Source organism: Chaetodon trifascialis, chromosome 24, assembly GCF_039877785.1.
Source record: "Chaetodon trifascialis isolate fChaTrf1 chromosome 24, fChaTrf1.hap1, whole genome shotgun sequence".
In the NCBI taxonomy this organism is placed as follows: domain Eukaryota; kingdom Metazoa; phylum Chordata; class Actinopteri; order Chaetodontiformes; family Chaetodontidae; genus Chaetodon; species Chaetodon trifascialis.
The window spans coordinates 1,377,018-1,395,538 of record NC_092079.1 but is presented as its reverse complement, the minus strand read 5'-3'; the positions used below and the strand labels follow the sequence as shown (position 1 = coordinate 1,395,538).

Genomic DNA, 18,521 nt, shown 5'->3' with positions numbered 1-18,521 from the left:
CATTTGACTATGGTCGCTGGTGTCGCTAACTTCACATTTCTCAAAATGGAGCTGCCAATAATCAGAGTTGGTTTCTCAGCGGGTGTGTCGCCGAGTGGGGAGAACGTGTTAGAAACATGAAGCGGTTGGTGGTGACCTGTGGGCTTCAGCTTGGGACTATGCTTCCTTCGAACAGTCACCCAGCCTCCCTGGTTTCCCGGCTGCTCGATAGCTGTCGAGGGACGGCTAGCCGGAGCTGCACTTGGTCGGTCCGCACTGGCTACGGGGGCCTGGCTAACTATAGCTAATGGTTTTGTTTCCATGGTGCAGAGCCGAGCTTCCAATTCACTAAGCCTCGCCTCCAACTCACCAAATAAACTACATTTATTACACGTACCAGTATCACTAAAGGAGGCAGAGGAGTAGCTTAACATGTGACACACCGGGCAGGAGAGAGCTGGAGAGGGACAGAGAGAAGCCATCGCTAGCTGCTAGGCAGAGCAGACAAGCGCGTAGACAAATAAAATTGACGGTCGCTAAATAAACAGACTTATGGGTGCTTGAGTAGAACTAATGTTACTCTAGAGCGCGGATAAGAGGCCGCTGTAACAAAACACAGAGCAAATTACACTCAGAGGAACAAGAGCGACAAACGCACACTACTCGTAAGGCAGCAACCAGAAACAGGAAGTGAGACGATACGCTTACCTCAGCACGTCAGCACGTCAGCCAGAGCTGACTACGGAAGGTTGTTTGCGCATAACACAAACAATTGGAGAGAGAAACTTATGGCAAAACAATGGCAGAATGAGTTTTGGCGATAGTGAGAAGTAGTTTTAAGGGAACAATGGGGATGCAAATGAAGAGTTAATTTCTTGAATAAATGGTAAGAGAATCTAGGTAAATTAACACTATATAGTCTGACTGCTTGTATGTTCAGCGGAAACTTAAGAAAGGAAAGTTTAAGCCATGATTTAACTGCACCATAGTCCTAGTTTACAATGATGTGCACTTTGTAACTTTATTTTGTATCACTCCGTTTTGATCCCTTAGAAAGGGTTGTTAAAGAGGCTTTTTTGTAACCAAGTATTTATTTTTTGTCATCTGTTTATTGACAGTGTTAAAATGTGTGAGATTTGATTCATTCAAATTTGAATGACTGCTCAAAGTGAGAATGTTAGTGTGAAATATAACACTATATATTGTTTTCCGTAAAAAAAACATTTGCACAAAGCAAGCCTATCCGCTTTTCCATGTTGATAACAGTATTAAAATGATAATTAATGGGACATTTAGAATAGATAAAAATGTGCGATTAATTTGCGATTAATCGCGAGTTAACTATGACATTTATGTGATTAATCGCGATTCAATAAATAAATATTTTAATCGATTGACAGCACTAGTTTTAAGGAGAGCAAACTAGAAAAATACGTCTTCTGAAAAATGAATTCAGTACAAGAGACTTACAAAACGATGGAACAAAAACATGAAGACAAAAAGGACAACTAGACGTTAGAAAGAAAAATTAAGAACTGAACTGAAGAAATGAGAACAGAATAGAAACTAAGGACAACCAAAAACTAACTGAGATAAAAACTGACTAACTTCGCGCTGCGGTTGCAGACATTTAAAACTCGCTCCGGGATGTGTCTAATGGATAGGCCGTCGCTCACGTAATTAATGATTCATACAAGGGGCTCATTTGCTTCTCACTATGGTTAATCACATGTATTTTGAATGGACGATTTTCAATGGCATTTCAACACTGTTCACAACATGCGTCAGGCAATTCTTACGAGTGGATGACAACATTAAACGATAATCATGATAACAATTTCTGATACTCATCCTAATATATATGATGACTCAAGGTATAACTAACACAAAATAAAGAAATAAAGAAAGGCAGACTATATTTGCCCAAAAATGATTATCACTAGTACGGTTACTTATTAATAAATAAATCACATCAAGTGTATTAAACCTAACCATTACGAGCCTCTAGATGGCAGTATGGTTCTATGGTAAAAACTCAGACAAACTTTGTAAGAAAGTTAAAATCACAGCTTTGTCATTTCATAAGCTAGGAACACGGGAAGAACATTGATATCATCCAGATTATGGGCTTGGCACTGGAAGAAAATCCAAAGTTAAATCAAACATAGAGATTCAGAAAGGCAAAAAGGCAACCTTTGATGTTGAGATATCTGTGCCTCTTGCCGAAAAGAGCGTGGAGGAGATTTTTCTGGGCCAGACATCTTGTCTCTGAAATTAACACCTTCCCTGTAAACAGTTCAAATGGTCAATAGCTCTTGAAAGTTGGAAACTCCATTTCTTCTGAAGGAATGCAGAGAGGGTAAGAGAAGGTCAGTTAGGGGCCAGTTCTGCTACAATAACTAATCATCCAATCACAGTTATAGTACGCTACATCTGCTGGACACAAAATTAACACCATTCAAATGCTGGGAAATTATGCAAGTGGCTGGTACTGTATGCTGCACTCACCAGCCAAAATAAGAATGGTAATCTATTGAGTGGCTGGTAAAATTTCAACATTCACTATGGCTAACTTTAGTGGAAAATTTTTTTTTAACTGTGCAACCATATCGTTTACACTGGGTGTCTAATGACATCTTTTAAGTCTGCTATACATTAAAACATTCCTCTATCCTCTCACTCAAACCCAGTGAAATGGTAACCTGGTAAACCTACAACATTAACGTTATGTGCCAACAATTAACCTGTAACCTGCCTGTAAACCAACAGTGTAACTGTATTTTTCTATGTTTAAAATTGGCCAGTAGATGGTGGCAACAGAACATAGATATTACCCAATAAACGTCATGTTAACGCTCAATGCAAATAAGTGAGACAAGCAAACTAACATTCACTCATCTATACAAATATTTAGTTACAAAGCTGGTAGCAAGCTAAGTTAAACATAGCTGATGCTGAGCTAAACATGTTTGCTAACCGTCCATATGCGCTAATGTGACTGACCTATCCGGGTGAGTTTTCAGGTGCCTGATAAAATTTGATGTGGTTGATCCAGCATCCTTAATCTTGGTACCGCAGACTTTGCAGTCAGCGCTTCTTTTGTTGGTGCCATCTTGTTTGAAGTTTTTGTAACCAAACGTAATTACAAAGGGTACAGCAGCAGCTGCGGATGTGTCCGTTGCCATATGCCACATTTCCACTAGCACAGCTCGACTCGACTCGACTCTACTCTACCCGGTTGTTTTGTGTTTCCATTAGGGATAGTACCTGGTACCCGATACTATTTTTAGGACCTGCTCTGGCGAGGTTCCAAGCGAGTAGAAGCGATACTATATGTGTGACGTCAACAGCCTGTCGGCCACTGATTGGCCGGAGAGTGTCGTCACTGGTCTGCGAAGTCCAACACCGGAAAAACAATCCCGCCCCCTCCATTGTAATGCTGGGCAACAGCAACCGCTGACTTTATTCTTTATTCTCACTCGAGGGAAATGGCTGCTCGTAAAGGTCGACTCTGTTTGCGTCGCGTACAAATTGACGTCATGGCAGTTTTGCGCAGCCGTGGTATGTCAACCCCGCCTACGTTGAGGAGATACTATGAAGTACTCAATTGTAATGGAAACTCAACCAAACCGAGTAGAGTAGAACCGAGTCAAGTAGAGCTGGAACTGTGTAATGGAAATGCGCCAATAGTGTCATCTGAGGTACTAATGCGTGGGGCTGTGAGCCGCGCACCCGATGTGTAATATGGTTATCATGGTTACCATGTCAAAAAGGAGGGAATGACATTAAGCTTGTCAGACGTTTCAGAGTTTCCCCAATGTTAATACGCCCAAAAAAAGAAAAGAAAGGAAAAAAGAAAACATGATGATTGTTCACGATTCCCAAAACATGAGTCTGAGTCGAGTCTGAAGTCTTTTGAGCACGAGTCCAAGTCAAGTCTGAAGCCTCTCTGTGTATGACTTAAGCGCAACTCGAGTCTGAGTCGCAAACTCGAGTCCCCATCGCTGATGCATGGGCAGGCAAGCACGTAGGACTGCAGCTCTGCCTCCTGATCTCAACTCTGAGTTGTCAAGGATTTGGTTCATGAATAAAATCCGTAAGATTTCTATAGATGAGAGTTGCTCCAAAGTAGGATGGATGATAATGATACTATGATGATTAAGTGTTCCCTTAATTTTTTTGAGCAGTAAGAGGCAAGCAGTAGATATAAAAGTGTGACTGTTACATTTGTTGGTTTTTGTCGTACACAACTACATCATGATGACCAATTTTAGGCAATGCCAATTTTTGCAGCTGTGAGTAAATTGATAGTCAGCACTTCAGCACTTGCTCAAACACTTCCATGCTTTTGTTAATGTAATCTTCCAAAACAAGTGAGATTAGAGATTAGTGATGAGACCTAAAATTTATACCACATGGTATTACAAAAATGAAAAGGATACTCCATTCAAAACACGATTCTACCTCTTTTCACTTTATTAGCATGTGTTATGTTCTTCCAAATACGAATGAAATTGAGTTATAGGCCTACATGAAGTATGTTTGGAAGGAGTAGCCTGCCCCATAATGTAGGCTAATGAGAAACTGTATTGTAATTCATGCTCAGAGTTAGAAACGAGGGGTAGGATTCGACATCTCAACAGCATCTATATGGCAGAAAAACCCATTTACATTTACATACAGCAGCAACAGACACACATCCGGAGGCAAGGCAAGGCACACAGCAGAGGGGGGTTTTCATGTAACAACAAACCGAGCTGAGCTTGCATTACACTATGAAGTTTGGAGATAGCGGTAGGTCTGGCTATGCAAGACTATGCAACAAGTAACCTTAAAAAACAGTTATCTAAAACCGTTGTACCACTCTGGTAATTTAATTGGCTTCAAATGAAAATTACCATTCACACAGTTTCTCATGACTGTCCCTCAATATTAAATACGCCAACATTGCTCCAGAGTGTGGGTCTACAATAGATAACACTGGCCACATTAGCCATGGGATTCAGCAGATTAATCAGCAAAATAAACAGTAAAGCAACATAAAAACAGCAAAACTTACAGGTTCTAAGATTGAAGTTGGTCTCAATCCATCCCTCAGCTTAAGTATTGAAGCGAATCCTGCTTTACATTGGCCTTAAAAGTTGTGTATGGTGATTTAGTGCATACATATAGCCTAAGACTTCTCCAGTTATTGTTGTGTGACCTTTCCATCACGCTTCACGTCCTTGAATGGTGGGAGAAGATGAAGACTTTTATCTTGGTTCTTGCAGCCAACAACAGAAATTGCCGTAGATTGCTTGTAATGTTACCTTCTGCATCTTTGTGTTACTGGGGTCGATGTCATTGTGAGAGAAGTAGTAGTAACTTGATGTAACACCAGTTCTATGAGTAAGTGCGTAGCACTTAATCTGCATGTTAACGCAGCCACAGAATTATTTTTAATGTGCTAAAACATTTATCATTGTAATGTACAGATTAGCCACAATGGGGGGTACTGGTGAACCCATCGCACACCCAAACAGTATCCCCCATTGTGGCTAATCTGCACATGGAGGACATGGAAAGAACGGCCCTGAACTCTTTCAAAGGAACAACACCAAGTCATTGGTACAGATATGTGGATGACACATGGGTAAAAATCCAAAGTCAAGAAGTGCAAGCCTTCACCGAGCACATTAACTCAGTGGACAAGAACATCAAATTCACTCGAGACGATGTCAAGGACATGAGTTTGCCTTTTTTGGACTGTGATGTCCACATTGGAGAGAACAGGAGCCTCCATATTGGGGTTTACAGAAAACCTACTCACACATACCAGTACCTCCTTTTTGACTCACATCACCCACTGGAACACAAACTAGGTGTTATCAGAACTCTCCAGCACAGAGCTGATAATGTTCTCAAAACTTGTGGTTATCCCAGCTGGTCTTTTGTGAAAAGTTCAGCCCCTTCCAGAAAGAACAGGGTGACAGAGGAAGAAAAGAGAGACAGACGGCATAACATTGTCATTCCATATGTGTCTGGTGTATCAGAGAAACTCAGGCGAATCTTTAACAAACACAACATCCCGGTACATTTCAAACCTGGGAACACTCTCAGACAAAGGCTGGTGCACCCCAAAGACCGGACACCTCATACTCAGAAGAACAATCTGGTGTATGCAGTCCAGTGCAGTGAGGAATGCACAGACTTATATAGTGGCGAAACAAAACAGCCACTGAGCAGACGCATGGCACAACACAGAAGGGCTGACTCTTCAGGTCCAGACTCAGCTGTTTACCTGCACCTCAAGAAGGAAGCACACTCCTTTGAGGATAAAAATGTGCATATTCTGGACAGAGAAGACAGATGGTTTGAAAGAGGAGTGAGAGAAGCCATCCATGTCAAGGTTGAAAAACCATCTCTGAACAGAGGGGGAGGTCTGAGACACCACCTATCTCCCACATACAATGCTGTCCTTTCATCTCTTCCAAAGAGATTCAAAAACTTAGCCTCTGAAAATAAACAACAAAGCCATTCACACATGGCTCTAGGAGCCTCCCAATGACAAGAATGGGACACTAACGATCAAAATCCTTCTGTACACCTACAAGGCTATCCATAACCTCGCCCCTCCTTACCTCTCCAACCTCCTGCACGTTGTCACTCCATCCCGTGCCCTCAGATCTTCCTCCTCCCTCCATCTCACTGTACCCGCTGCCCGTCTTAGCTCCATGAGCAGAGCTTTCAGCCGCTCTGCTCCCCAACTCTGGAACTCACTCCCACCTGACCTCCGTAACTCTGCCACCCTGCCCATCTTCAAATCCAAACTCAAAACTCATCTATTCAGACTTGCCTACTCTCTATAAACTGCTTCACACGGTCCCCCGTCCCTATTGATTGTATCTTGTTTTTATCTTGTATTTTATATCAGTTTGTATATTTTCTGTACAGCGACCTTGGGTCTCCTGAAAGGCACTTTCAAATAAAATGTATTATTTTATGTATTATTATTATTATTATTATTATTATTATTAATGAGGCAGACGAGGCAGACGACTGTCGTTGACACCCAAGGGTCGCACCCTACCCCGCCTTAATGGGGGATCGTTTGCCTCACAATAGAGTGATACCATCCTTGGTTTTGAGGGTTGGCCTCACTCAGAGGATAAATACTTGAATCTAACACCATTTCATTGAACTAGAGCTGTCCTATCTAGTCTGGTGCGCATGAACTGATGAAGCCTGCTCGGATGAGAGGCGAAACGTCTTCCAAGACAAACTGACAAAGTCCAGTTGCGATCGATTGAATGCCCTGAAGCTTACAATGACCTGGATGAATGAGAACATTCACAGGCACGTTGTGAAATGAGATACTTAATTTCCCTGATGTGAGATCAATAGTCTTATCTTAATGGCACAAAGACTGATAAAACAAAGTAGAGTTGGGCGGTATCCAAATTTTGATACTGTCAAACTTTCCCCACATTTTCCCGGGGTATACAGTATTACCGTGACTAATTAAAAATCACTTTGCAGGGCAGCGTGACATGCGCACAGTTCAGACGGTCAATGCTCACGCGAAGAAGCACCAGTCCTAAAAGCCTCTACCAAGCATCGTCACCCAAATGAAACATAATTCATACCCCATGAAATTGTATGCGCATGTAACGAAAACACGAAAATAGAGCACGTCAAAGGCACTGCATCTGTTGATTTCACCACTTCATGCAAACCACCAAAGCCTGGTATCATATGAAAGCAGAGAGTCTGATGATCACGAAGATGTCTGCCTCCACACTGTGCCTCCACAAACAAACACTCGGTGAGCTAGCAGCCAAGGAGTAGCAGAAAAAAACTTCTGCTAAATCATACAGTATGTCTTACCTTTGCTTTTTTGCGGTCAAAAGTTATATTCCAGCCCGAAAAAACGCTGCTAATGTCTTCTATGACTCTGCGTTAGTTTGAGATCAATCACAAAGATCCTGCTTGTTTACATAAAATAGAGGGGGTTTCTAGAATGGAGGGAGCACTCTTCATACAGTAACCTATCTCTGGGCTTCCTTCTGGATCGTCATTGGTGTTACTATGGTGAACTTGGATGGGTCGCTATTGACCGGCGTAACCACGCAGTTAGTTTCACCGCTCCGTCTCATGAATGAGCAGAGCGCTCACAGAGGACTCTGCTGAGCAGCCCGAAGTGTTATTTTACTGTTAAATTTGCATTTCGTCCTTTTATGACAGCTAAGAAAAACAGCAAGCAGAAAAAAGGTTGAAAAAGTGTTTTCAGCAGAAAAGTGTCTCTGTATGCTTGGACGAGATAACAGTACTCTGCCCAGACGCGCCCATATGAGCTCCTGGACATACCTGTGTTAAAACATCTGTAAAACTGCTCAGGTTCTTTTTTTAGCATGTACTTTTGCACTTTGCACTTTTGTCACCTTTTTCTCGAGTAAAAATTCAACCGGATACACTGAACGGAGTGGACTTCATTTTTGTTATGACGATGCTACAATTATGTTAGACCCCTATATTCAGATTCAGATTCAGATTCAGAGTTCCTTTATTGATCCCCGAGGGCAAATTGTATATATAGACCTATATGCGCAGCATTTTTTTTAATGACGGTAATGAAACTGATACCGTTGCTTTTTTTAGATACTGCGGGATACCTTATTACCGGATTACCGCCCAACCCTAAAACAAAGTATCAACATGGAAACATCGGGCATCGAGTGTGTGGTATTGTTCAAACAAGATTTTAAAGGTCCCATATTATGAAAAAACAACTTTTTCTGGGTTTTGGGGTGTTATTTTGGGTCTCTGGCACTACCACACACATACAACGTGTGAAATAAGACCGTTCACGCTTTTTCGGGTGAGATAAGGATTTCTGAAAACACCATTCCAAACGAGCCATTCGCAATTGTCGTTCGCTAATACGCAATAGGGGAACATGTTCCCGCCCACCAGTCACCACTGCCTCCCCATCTCTCTGGTGTCTCTCCACCCACCAGATACAGCGCTACCACAGATACGCCATTTCGTTATCGAAAGCACTGTGTAAGTAGTTATCATGTCGAGGCGCTACACGCATTGTTGTGTTGTTGGTTGTAAAGACCAGCACAAACCGCTCCATTGGCTCCCAGCCGCAGAGGATGAAAGAGCGGCGTGGATTGAATTCATTTTTGAAGGCAACGTCTCCGCTACAGTTGGCAAAAACCTGCTGGTGTGTGCTAACCACTTCAAGGCTGACTGTTTTTCCAACCTCGCTCAGTAAGAGGCAGGATTAGCCGAGAGACTTCATCTAAAGGAGGGCTCACTTCCAACTTCGCGTGGAATACCTGCAGAGGAAGGACATGTAAGTATGCAAAAAATTAGCTGTGTGTTTCTTTTGTAGATTAGCGTGAACTCTTGCGTGTTGTAGCGTGTTTGTTTTGCCATTGAGAATGATGTAAGGCTAACCGCTAGCTTCGAGACTACGGCTTCAGCCATCAAACGTTAGCTCGCTGCTACCGTAGCTTCTGGTACATCACACCACGTTTCTGGTCTTGTAAAAGATTTAGTGCATGTCCGAGGGAGATGCCAGCATTTACAAATGTTTAGCTGTGTTCATTTTTCAGTTCTACACGAACTAACAAAGTAGCGTTTTGCCATATAGCACGAGCTAACGCTAACCGCTAGCTTCTAGTTAGTAATCAGCACGGTCTTCATATGCAATCCCAGTGACCAGGTCGGTCAAGCGATACATACATGGACGCTTCACCGGGTCTAAGCTTTGGAATTTGTGAAAATAATGCATTTGGAAATATCTTCTAAACTGGCGTATGTTAGAAAAGCCCAGGGCAAAATGAGTGTATGATTGAGACTGCTACATCCCAGCACAATTTACAATCCAAGCGTTTTTTCTCTGAATTTTATTCATGAGTGATCCTTTTTTACATTGCATGCAGCTGTTGGCATAGCTATACACGTAAGATAAAGCTGATATCACTTCTCTCTTTTTACATAGGCCAGTGCATCATTACAGTTACCTGCTGTTGATCAAGTGTAGCAGTGAGCTGTTGCAGCCTTTAGTGCTTGAATTTACACTGTAACAGTGCTGTCATGTTTTTAGTCTGGCCTGTTATCATAAAAATATACTTTTGCACTGCATTACAGCGAGAATGCTGTTAGAGGACAAACCACCACATCATCAGCTTTCCAAAGTTCATGAAGAGAGAGTGCAGAGCCAAACCAGTGAAGACTGAGGCTACATTCGTGTTAGCTTTTTTTTAACCCAAAAAACAAACATTTATATTGTACGTGTCACACAATAAATAAACCAAAAACGACACACTTAACCAAAGAATTCAAAGTGCAAAATGTCACTATATTCAACAGTTGTTGAATAATCCAATAAATGATACCAATGATTCATGTTTTCTGTGTGTCTGTGTATTGCACAGGGTATATTGATGATTTGATGGACATGCACGTGATGGGATGACTACACAAATCTTCTGGCCAAGGAACCTCCAGCACCAGCTCACAAAACTCATATAGGCTAGATACCTGTAACAACTGAGAAAATTGAACATTATGTTCACTTGTACTGTATTTCCATGTACAAATATTCATGACTGCAGTCAATAAATATTTATTGTATATCTAGAAAATGTTTCATGTGAATAAATGTGTAATATACAGTATTTGCTAAGGAAAAACTTGGCTATATGTTCAAGAAAAGATATGACTGACTTTATTTAGTTTATTATGGCGTATGGACAATGAAGTTGGTTAAGATGAAACTCACTGCTCTGTCCCCCATAGCTGTAAAGGACCGTAGTCAACCCTGTAAGTGTTGTATGCACATTTAGGCAAACAGGTTCTAAACCTGGATGCTCGATCATGCCTGGAGGCCTTTCATCCAGCTGCTGCAGCCGTCTTGTAACCTGTTATGCATAACATAAGGTCAGTATCTGCAGTGGCATGTTATCTGCAATCATACACTGCGATCATACTGTAAGTGCAGGTAAAGATACTGTGACCTGTGGCACCTCCTGGCAGCGTATGTTCTCAGGCTCTGACTGCATTGTTGCACAATTTCCACATGTGTACTGATACAATCAAATAAAAAAAAAGGCAATTCATGCATGTATAAAGCCAAAGAAATAAGAAACATTGCATACCAGCATTTTCAGCCAATAACAGTACCCCTTTTTTTTACATTTGAATGTGTGTGCTCTAGCTAGCTACTTTTCCTCATCCTGAGCTGAATGGTCAGTAGTGCTGCTCAGCAGTGTCGTCTGTGTGCTCTGCCCCTGCATGTGTAAATGAGATGGGGTGCTGAAACTAACAGCGCAGTTAGACTGGTCAATGTCTCAGCAACTCAGTGACTACTAGAAACCCCCTCCTCTTTATGTAAACAACCAGGAACTTCGGACTCTCTGCTTTCATATGATACCAGGCTTGTGTGATTTGTGTGACCTGGTGAAATCTGCAGACGCGCTAAAGTGGACATAAGCTATTTCCTTGTTTTTGTCACATGCCCATATGATTTATTGCTGTATGAATTATGTTTCTTTCGGGTGCAAATGCTTGGTAGAGGCTTTTAGTTGAGTTTCTCCCCGTCATTCTGGTATGCTACAAGTTAGGATTGGTGCTTCCTAGCGTGAGCATTAACCGTCTGAACTGCGGGCCTCTCACGCTGCCTCCTGTACAGGCAGTGCTAATACTGAAGAGAAAAAAATAGAAAGACGTTTTTAGACGAACCTTTCAGAAGCGTCCTGCTGAATTCTCTGAGGTTCTGTAGGAGCCTCCCCTCCTTCAGGATTCGATTCAGGTTCGAACACGTACGGTTCAACTACTGATGAACTCGGTCTGTTTACTGCCGCCATGTCCGCTACTTTCACATGCGTAGTGCAACGTGAGCTTATGCTCTCCACTCTCCCCGTTGCCACGGTAACTTTGGTGGGACAGCAGCAGCTCATTTGCATTTAAAACTACAGACACCAGAAACAGCACATTCTGAAAGGGACTGAAACAGAGGGAAATAGAGGGAGGAAAGAATCTTTTCCTGAAAGCTATTTCCAGCAAACAGCTTCAGAAACATGTTTTATGGAAATTATAGACCTATGTAACTTACTGAAAAAGCTTCATGTCACCTTTAATATGATTGACATGACGTACATATGGCAGATGAAAAAAACCTTTTTTCAAGAAGTGTGACCAAGACATGTACTGAAAAATAAGTCAGTGCTATCTAGTGGACATACTATGTAATGGAGACATTGTTTCTCAATGACCTCAAATGTAGACACATTGTCACCCTCTTAAAATAACTGCCTAAGTCATTTTTTGACAAAAATTATCATTTTTTTGCCTCAGTCAATTCCCTATGATGCTGCCCACCTCTGGTAAAAGATTTCTGAAAAACTTGTGAAATGAGTTGCCCTCTTATGGAGTAAATCTTGAAACTTAACAGACTGTGAATATAAAAACTAAAAATATAAAAATTGGAATAACCATTTGCTTCTCCTAAAGCATTTGGGGCTGGATAAACATTGGACAGGCATTAAAAGAAGTTTAAAAGGTTCAGTCTTTCATCCTAGAGAAAAGGGTAAAGCTTAAGGCATGGCCTAGTTCTCCAGTGCATCATGGGCCATATGGTATACAACCTTAGATATGCAAAGTTTGGCTTGTGAGAGGTTAGGTACTTTGTGAGAGGGGTTGGTTACATTTTCAAATCTTAGTTACTGTAGACAAAAAACAGTTGGTTTCCTTCCATTTTACTATTAATGCCTGCTTTTCAACTGTGCCTAACTCAGGTTTTATCTTTGCTTCATAGAAGAGGAACACCAGTAGAGGTGAATGTGGAGCAAGGTAAGTCTGTCTCATTATTTTATGCAATGTGATACAGTGTTGCATTATTTTTGCCTTGGGATATGTTTGGTTTTTTTTTTCAAGGAAACTATATTAAACTGCTGCAGCATGTTATCAGTTATTTTGACTGTACAGTTACTGCATAGTAATACATAATAATATACAGTAATTTCTGTTGTACAAAACATGCTATACTGGCACAGAGCTGCTGAACTGTTTGTCCAGGTGAGGATAACGAGAATAAGTCCAGATGCCACAAGAGGTGCTCTACAGGCAAGAGGAAGAAGAAGAAGAAGAGAAGGAGGAAAAATGAAGAGAACTCATCAGATTCTGACTCAGAGTTTGTGTCAAAGCAAAGAGGTAGTAAATGTGGTCAAAGCTTACAACCAGGGCGACGAGAGGAGTTGCCTGATATCATCCCAAAACAGGTAAAAACACCAAAAAACCTCAAGAACAAATAACAGTAAGTGTCAGCACATGCTGTCTTGATAATGTGGACAGTACATAGTTGTGTTTAGTTTACTTAAAATGGAATAGATATTGTTCCTTTAAATATAAGAAGGGCAAATAATAATATTGGATCTGAGTGCAGTATAGTATAGCTGATACTTAAAGATCCTCAGAATATTGGAAGTCAGGTTTGGATCTGAGCTAGTGACTAAACCAAAAAGGTCACGCATCAATTTGAAAGGCTGCCCTTTCTCTGGAAGTACTCCCTTAGTATATTGGTCTCTCTCTTTTTTTTTTTTTTTGGTCCAAATCCTGCTTTCCAGTTGCAAAATGTAGTTGGAATTCTAAAACGTCAGTTTACAAGAGCACGTAATCCTTCATGCAGAGTTTTGGTCATTTTGGGTCATGGACAATGGTTTACTTTTTAAAGCATGAGCATTACAACAACAAAAAAAAACCCAAACAGGATGAATTGAGGATGAATTTGAGACATGGGAGCCCCATTGTCTCTCCCATTACATCACCACCTGTACATGACATACAGAACTGTTCAGTGGCAATATGTGGACATCAGCATAATTTGATTACAAAATGGCTGATGCATTCAAACGTTGAAAACGTGTAATAGTTTGTAGTTATGGATATGACTACAAGACTAAGGTGACCAATTGTAGAAGGAACGGTATGGAGTGTTGTTGGATAAATACATGAATAATTTTAGAGCTCACCTAATAATGGTGTGTACCCAGTTTAAATGAAATGTGGAGAAGTGAAATAAGCATGCTGTCAAAATTGCAAAATGTGGGCAAATTTTGTGATGCAGGATAATAGTGCTCACACACCTTATAATTAAAATTTTGTTAAAAGAAATGAAACATTATATACTTTTCCTTGAATTCCCCTTGGTGTAGTCTGTTATTGCTTTGTGTTGCCTTTTGGGTCTCCACAATGTTAGATGGACATTCAAAGGAATTTGGAGGCATTTAAAAAATAATAACAAAAAACGTATTTTTTCAGTAACATTGTGCATTTTGGGAGAGAATTGCTAACCATCAATGAGAATGTATGACACAGTTACATCAGTGTAACCTGAAATGTTATTATTATATTAACATAATAAACCTGAAATATAACCACCATATGTTTATCCCCAACCTTAACCTAAAAACCTAATCTTATCCCTCTATACTTGTGGGCTCCATCTTTTGGTGGAAGATAACATTATGGATAGAGCTCTCTCCTTATGGTGTGATGAGTGCAAACCACATCATGTATACTGATAAAATTATGCCACCTACACATCAGTAACATAAAAGACTCATGATAGAATTAGATTTCTGTCTTTGCTTCTTAACAGGACAGCTCGAATAACAAACGAGGAGTTGAGGAAAGACATGGCAGGAGGAGTTGTTCACGGTCACATTCCTATTCTCATTCACATTCCTGTTCAGTGAGGAGGAACTCTTGTTCTTGGTCTAGAAACCACCAGAGAAGATCTAGTACTCGGTCCCTATCCAGTTCACAGCGTCTCAGGACCCATTCCAGGTATGGAAGATTGATTGATTGATTCTTGAGAGAGTTTTGGCCCATATCACTTAACATGGAAGGTTTTCCCTCATTATGTTCATGTCCTCACTGTGCATTTACTCATTTTCCTGTTAGATGTTAAATAATTGGCTGCACGGTGGCGCAGCAGGTAGTGCGCATGCCTCACAGCAAGAAGGTTGCCAGTTTGATTCCCGGGCGGGGCCTTTCTGTGTGAAGTTTGCATGTTCTTCCGGTGCATGCTTGGGTTCTCTCTGGGCACTCCGGCTTCCTCCCACAGACCAAAAACATGCTCATTAGGTTAATTCTCTACTATACTCCAAATTGCCCTTAGGTGAGTGTGAGCGTGAACGGTTGTCTGTCATGTGTGTTGCCCTGTGATCGACTGGCGAACGGTCCAGGGTGTACCCCGCCTCTCGCCCGTTGATAGCTGGGATAGGCTCCAGCCCCCCTGCAACTCCGAAAGGGACAGGGGGTATAGAAAATGGATGGATGGATGTTAAATAATTGACAGAAAACACAGGACAGTGATGATCTCAGTTTGTCAAACAGGGAATGTAACATTGCAATTTGAAAATGTACTTCTTTTTTAGACGATACCTTGTCCAGTTTATGTAACACATTCAGTATTGATTTGCTGCCAGGAAATGTACGCTTGGCCACTGCAGCTCATTGCTGAATGACTTTGGATAAACTCTTCATTCAGTGACATGATTTTACACAGTGCTCATGGTACTCTTAACCTATCCTCATATTATATTTTGGTTCTGATTGCTGGAAGTGGGTTTTTGTTTAACGGTGTATTGCTTTGGTTATAGCTTGTAGAGTGATTTTTCAAATTTTCCCCAGACTTGACTTAATTTGGACTCTGAAGACAGTGCTGTAGTGACATACGATAGGACCTATGTGTTTAACCTGTTTTAAAGTTGAGTTGTAAATCACTGGATCATTCATGATATGATACTATTATGATATTTTGCCTACAATAACTAGTGGCACAACAACCTGCCTTTTCTCACTGTTATGTTGCTTTATTCTGCCATGATCTGATTAATGGCAGCTCTTCCAAGAAGAGAGGAAGATTGGATGGAACCAAACAATCCACCGAAGGTCCTTCAGAAGGCCTCCAGCCATCTCAGCGGGTTTCCAATCCTACCCCAAAAAACATCAAATCACAGGAGCTGACAGAGTCAAGCACAGAACTGCAGAGCCTTGGTCAGAGTGAAAAGCCATCAGAGAAAAAGGAAGAGAAAGCAGTGGACACAATACAAAAACTAGGTAGGACCAGCTTGATGACATTGTACTTATACTGCACAGTGTCCTGTGTTGGTATCAAATCAGTTTATCGGCCTGAATACAGTTTTATACTCCAGGCTTATAATAAAACAACTGACGGTGTGTTATAACTAAACTCTACAGATACTCTTATAATAGTTTGATATGCTATGTCAACCTTCTGCTCCTTCAATGGTTTTGATAAAATAGCAGGGTATTTCTTAAAAAATGGGTTTGATATAGAAGTCATTAAAGTTGTAGATGTCCTCCAAACCGGATTTTTTTGTTGCTATTGCACCACACAGCAATGCAAAATCATTATTTACAGGTAATGTGCCGTCATTACTGTGACAAGTGTTTTAGAGTATTAAAAATGTGTGTTACTGTGGCTGCAGTAACATGTAGGTAGAGTGATACGCACTTATGTATAATGCCAATTCTGGTAACACAGAGATGTGGAGGGTAAGATTATGAGCTACGCACGTCAGTTTCTCCATTGTCGGCCGCAGGAACCAAAACAAGTCTTCATCTAGTGAAAGTTGGATGTGAGTAACAGTTTTTTCACATTGGTTTTTGCACCGTCTTGCATTGCCAGATCTAATGTCATCGCCACAGTTCATACTGCAGCACAAGCTGGCTTTGCTGTTACAGGACAGACCCCTCTAATGTGTGCCGCATCGGTATGTGTATCTGTTGCTGCTGTATGGAAATGCACTTCATAGACATGCCCCATGATTGTTATACCTCAATAATGTACTTAGGGTTATTTGTCAAATAAATGCCATTGAGATGCCAAACCTTATCCCATGTCTAAATCCAAGAATGAACCATAATACATTCATTAGTCCCTTTTATTTTTGCAATATCTGGTTATAAGACCATCACTGTAAAAAACAAAAAAAATTACTATGATAGAAATTTTTGGTCACATTGCCCACCCCAAATTTGTTTGGTACATCAAATCAAACTAAATCAAACTTTATTTATGTAGCACTTTTCATGCATAATAAAATGCGACACAAAGTGCTTTATAACAGTTAAAAACATTATAAAGGAAAACAGAAAAACAGAGAAAACCCATCCCTCCCAGCCTCCGTGTGTACATATAGTACACACCCACGACTACACACACACACATGCACGCACACACACACGCACACACAGACATTCTCACCACTGACAGTATGGAGACATGGTAAGGTACTTATGGTCGAGGAAAACACCACCTTTCCCACCTTTGGGGCTGTCCACACTGAGAGGAGTTGTCGCAGACTATAACCACAGGGGGCACTGGCACCAGGACTCTGGCTATGTTCTTCAGGTGATAAAAACCTATTTTTGTTATATTTTTGATATGTGGGATAAAAGTCAGCTCGGGGTCAAAAATCACACCTAGGTTTTTTACAGAGTGTGTTGGTATAAAATCTTGTATTTTTGGTAAAAGTTTCTCAGTCTGGCCTTCAGGACCTATAACTAAAACCTCTGTTTTTTCCTGATTGAGCTGTAGGAATTTCCCTGCCATCCATGACTTGATATCTAAAATGCAGTTAAAAAGGGTATCTATTGGCCCTGTGTCATCAGGAGACACGGAAATGTACAGCTGTGTATCGTCAGTGTAGCTATGGAAATTGATGCCGTGTCTCCTGATGACATCCCCAAGAGGAAGCATGTAAAGATTAAAAAGAATTGGACCTAAAATTGAGCCTTGGGGAACCCCACACCTAATTTCATGAGTTCCTGAGAAACTGGGTTTTGTTGGGTTTACTTGGGAAAAAACTCGACCATGTGTCCTCGCATCAGCCAGAGCAAAACTCTCCAGTGTTTCCTCGGGCAAGAACAACAATTCAGGCGTGTTAACAAATAAAACTTGTCGGGATAAAAGGCTGGATCTGGTCGTTGATTTTGATTTTGAAGTGATCTGCAAAGTTCTCACAAAGAGCGTCTGATGGCATGTTAAAAACTTCATTAAAATTTTTGCTTGTTAAAATATCAAAGGTGGAGAAGAGGAACTGGTGGTTGTTTTTATGGTCTATGATGAGTTGTGAGAAATAACGTGCGGTCTAAAAACAGTCGTGGGTTTGTGCCATCTGTAGGAGATGATGGTTGGGATAGTGTGGATGATGCTGTGCGGTGAATGTTACCTGTTAAAACAGAGCTGCCCAGTGTACTCAGATGAAGTCTGTTGTGGCGATAAAAGGAAGGGCAATTCCAGAAAAGGTTGAAATTGTCAATAAAAACCAGGTTGCGCAATGTGCAGGTGTGCTGTAGCCAGGTGTTCGTGCTGAGGTTTGTGCCAATGTAAACAATAGGTGGGCCGAGCGACCTGTGTCAGAGTCCGGAGCTGGGGGGGCACTCAATGGACAGCTCTGGGTGCCAGGCAAGGAGAGGGGCTAGAGCCAGAGCTCCACACCACTGGGTACCGGCTGGGA

General features: G+C 41.2%; 1 protein-coding gene across 1 annotated transcript in view; it reads left to right on the top strand.

Moving 5' to 3' along the window:
- LOC139352067 (protein SON) overlaps positions 1 to 18,521 on the top strand; it is a 95,491-nt gene that overhangs the window by 9,811 nt on the left and 67,159 nt on the right. The window contains exons 3-6 of the mRNA XM_070994116.1: positions 12,788 to 12,822; positions 13,048 to 13,250; positions 14,630 to 14,817; positions 15,878 to 16,095. Coding sequence (XP_070850217.1) covers positions 12,788 to 12,822; positions 13,048 to 13,250; positions 14,630 to 14,817; positions 15,878 to 16,095 — 644 coding nt within the window. The remainder of the gene's footprint in view (positions 1 to 12,787; positions 12,823 to 13,047; positions 13,251 to 14,629; positions 14,818 to 15,877; positions 16,096 to 18,521) is intronic.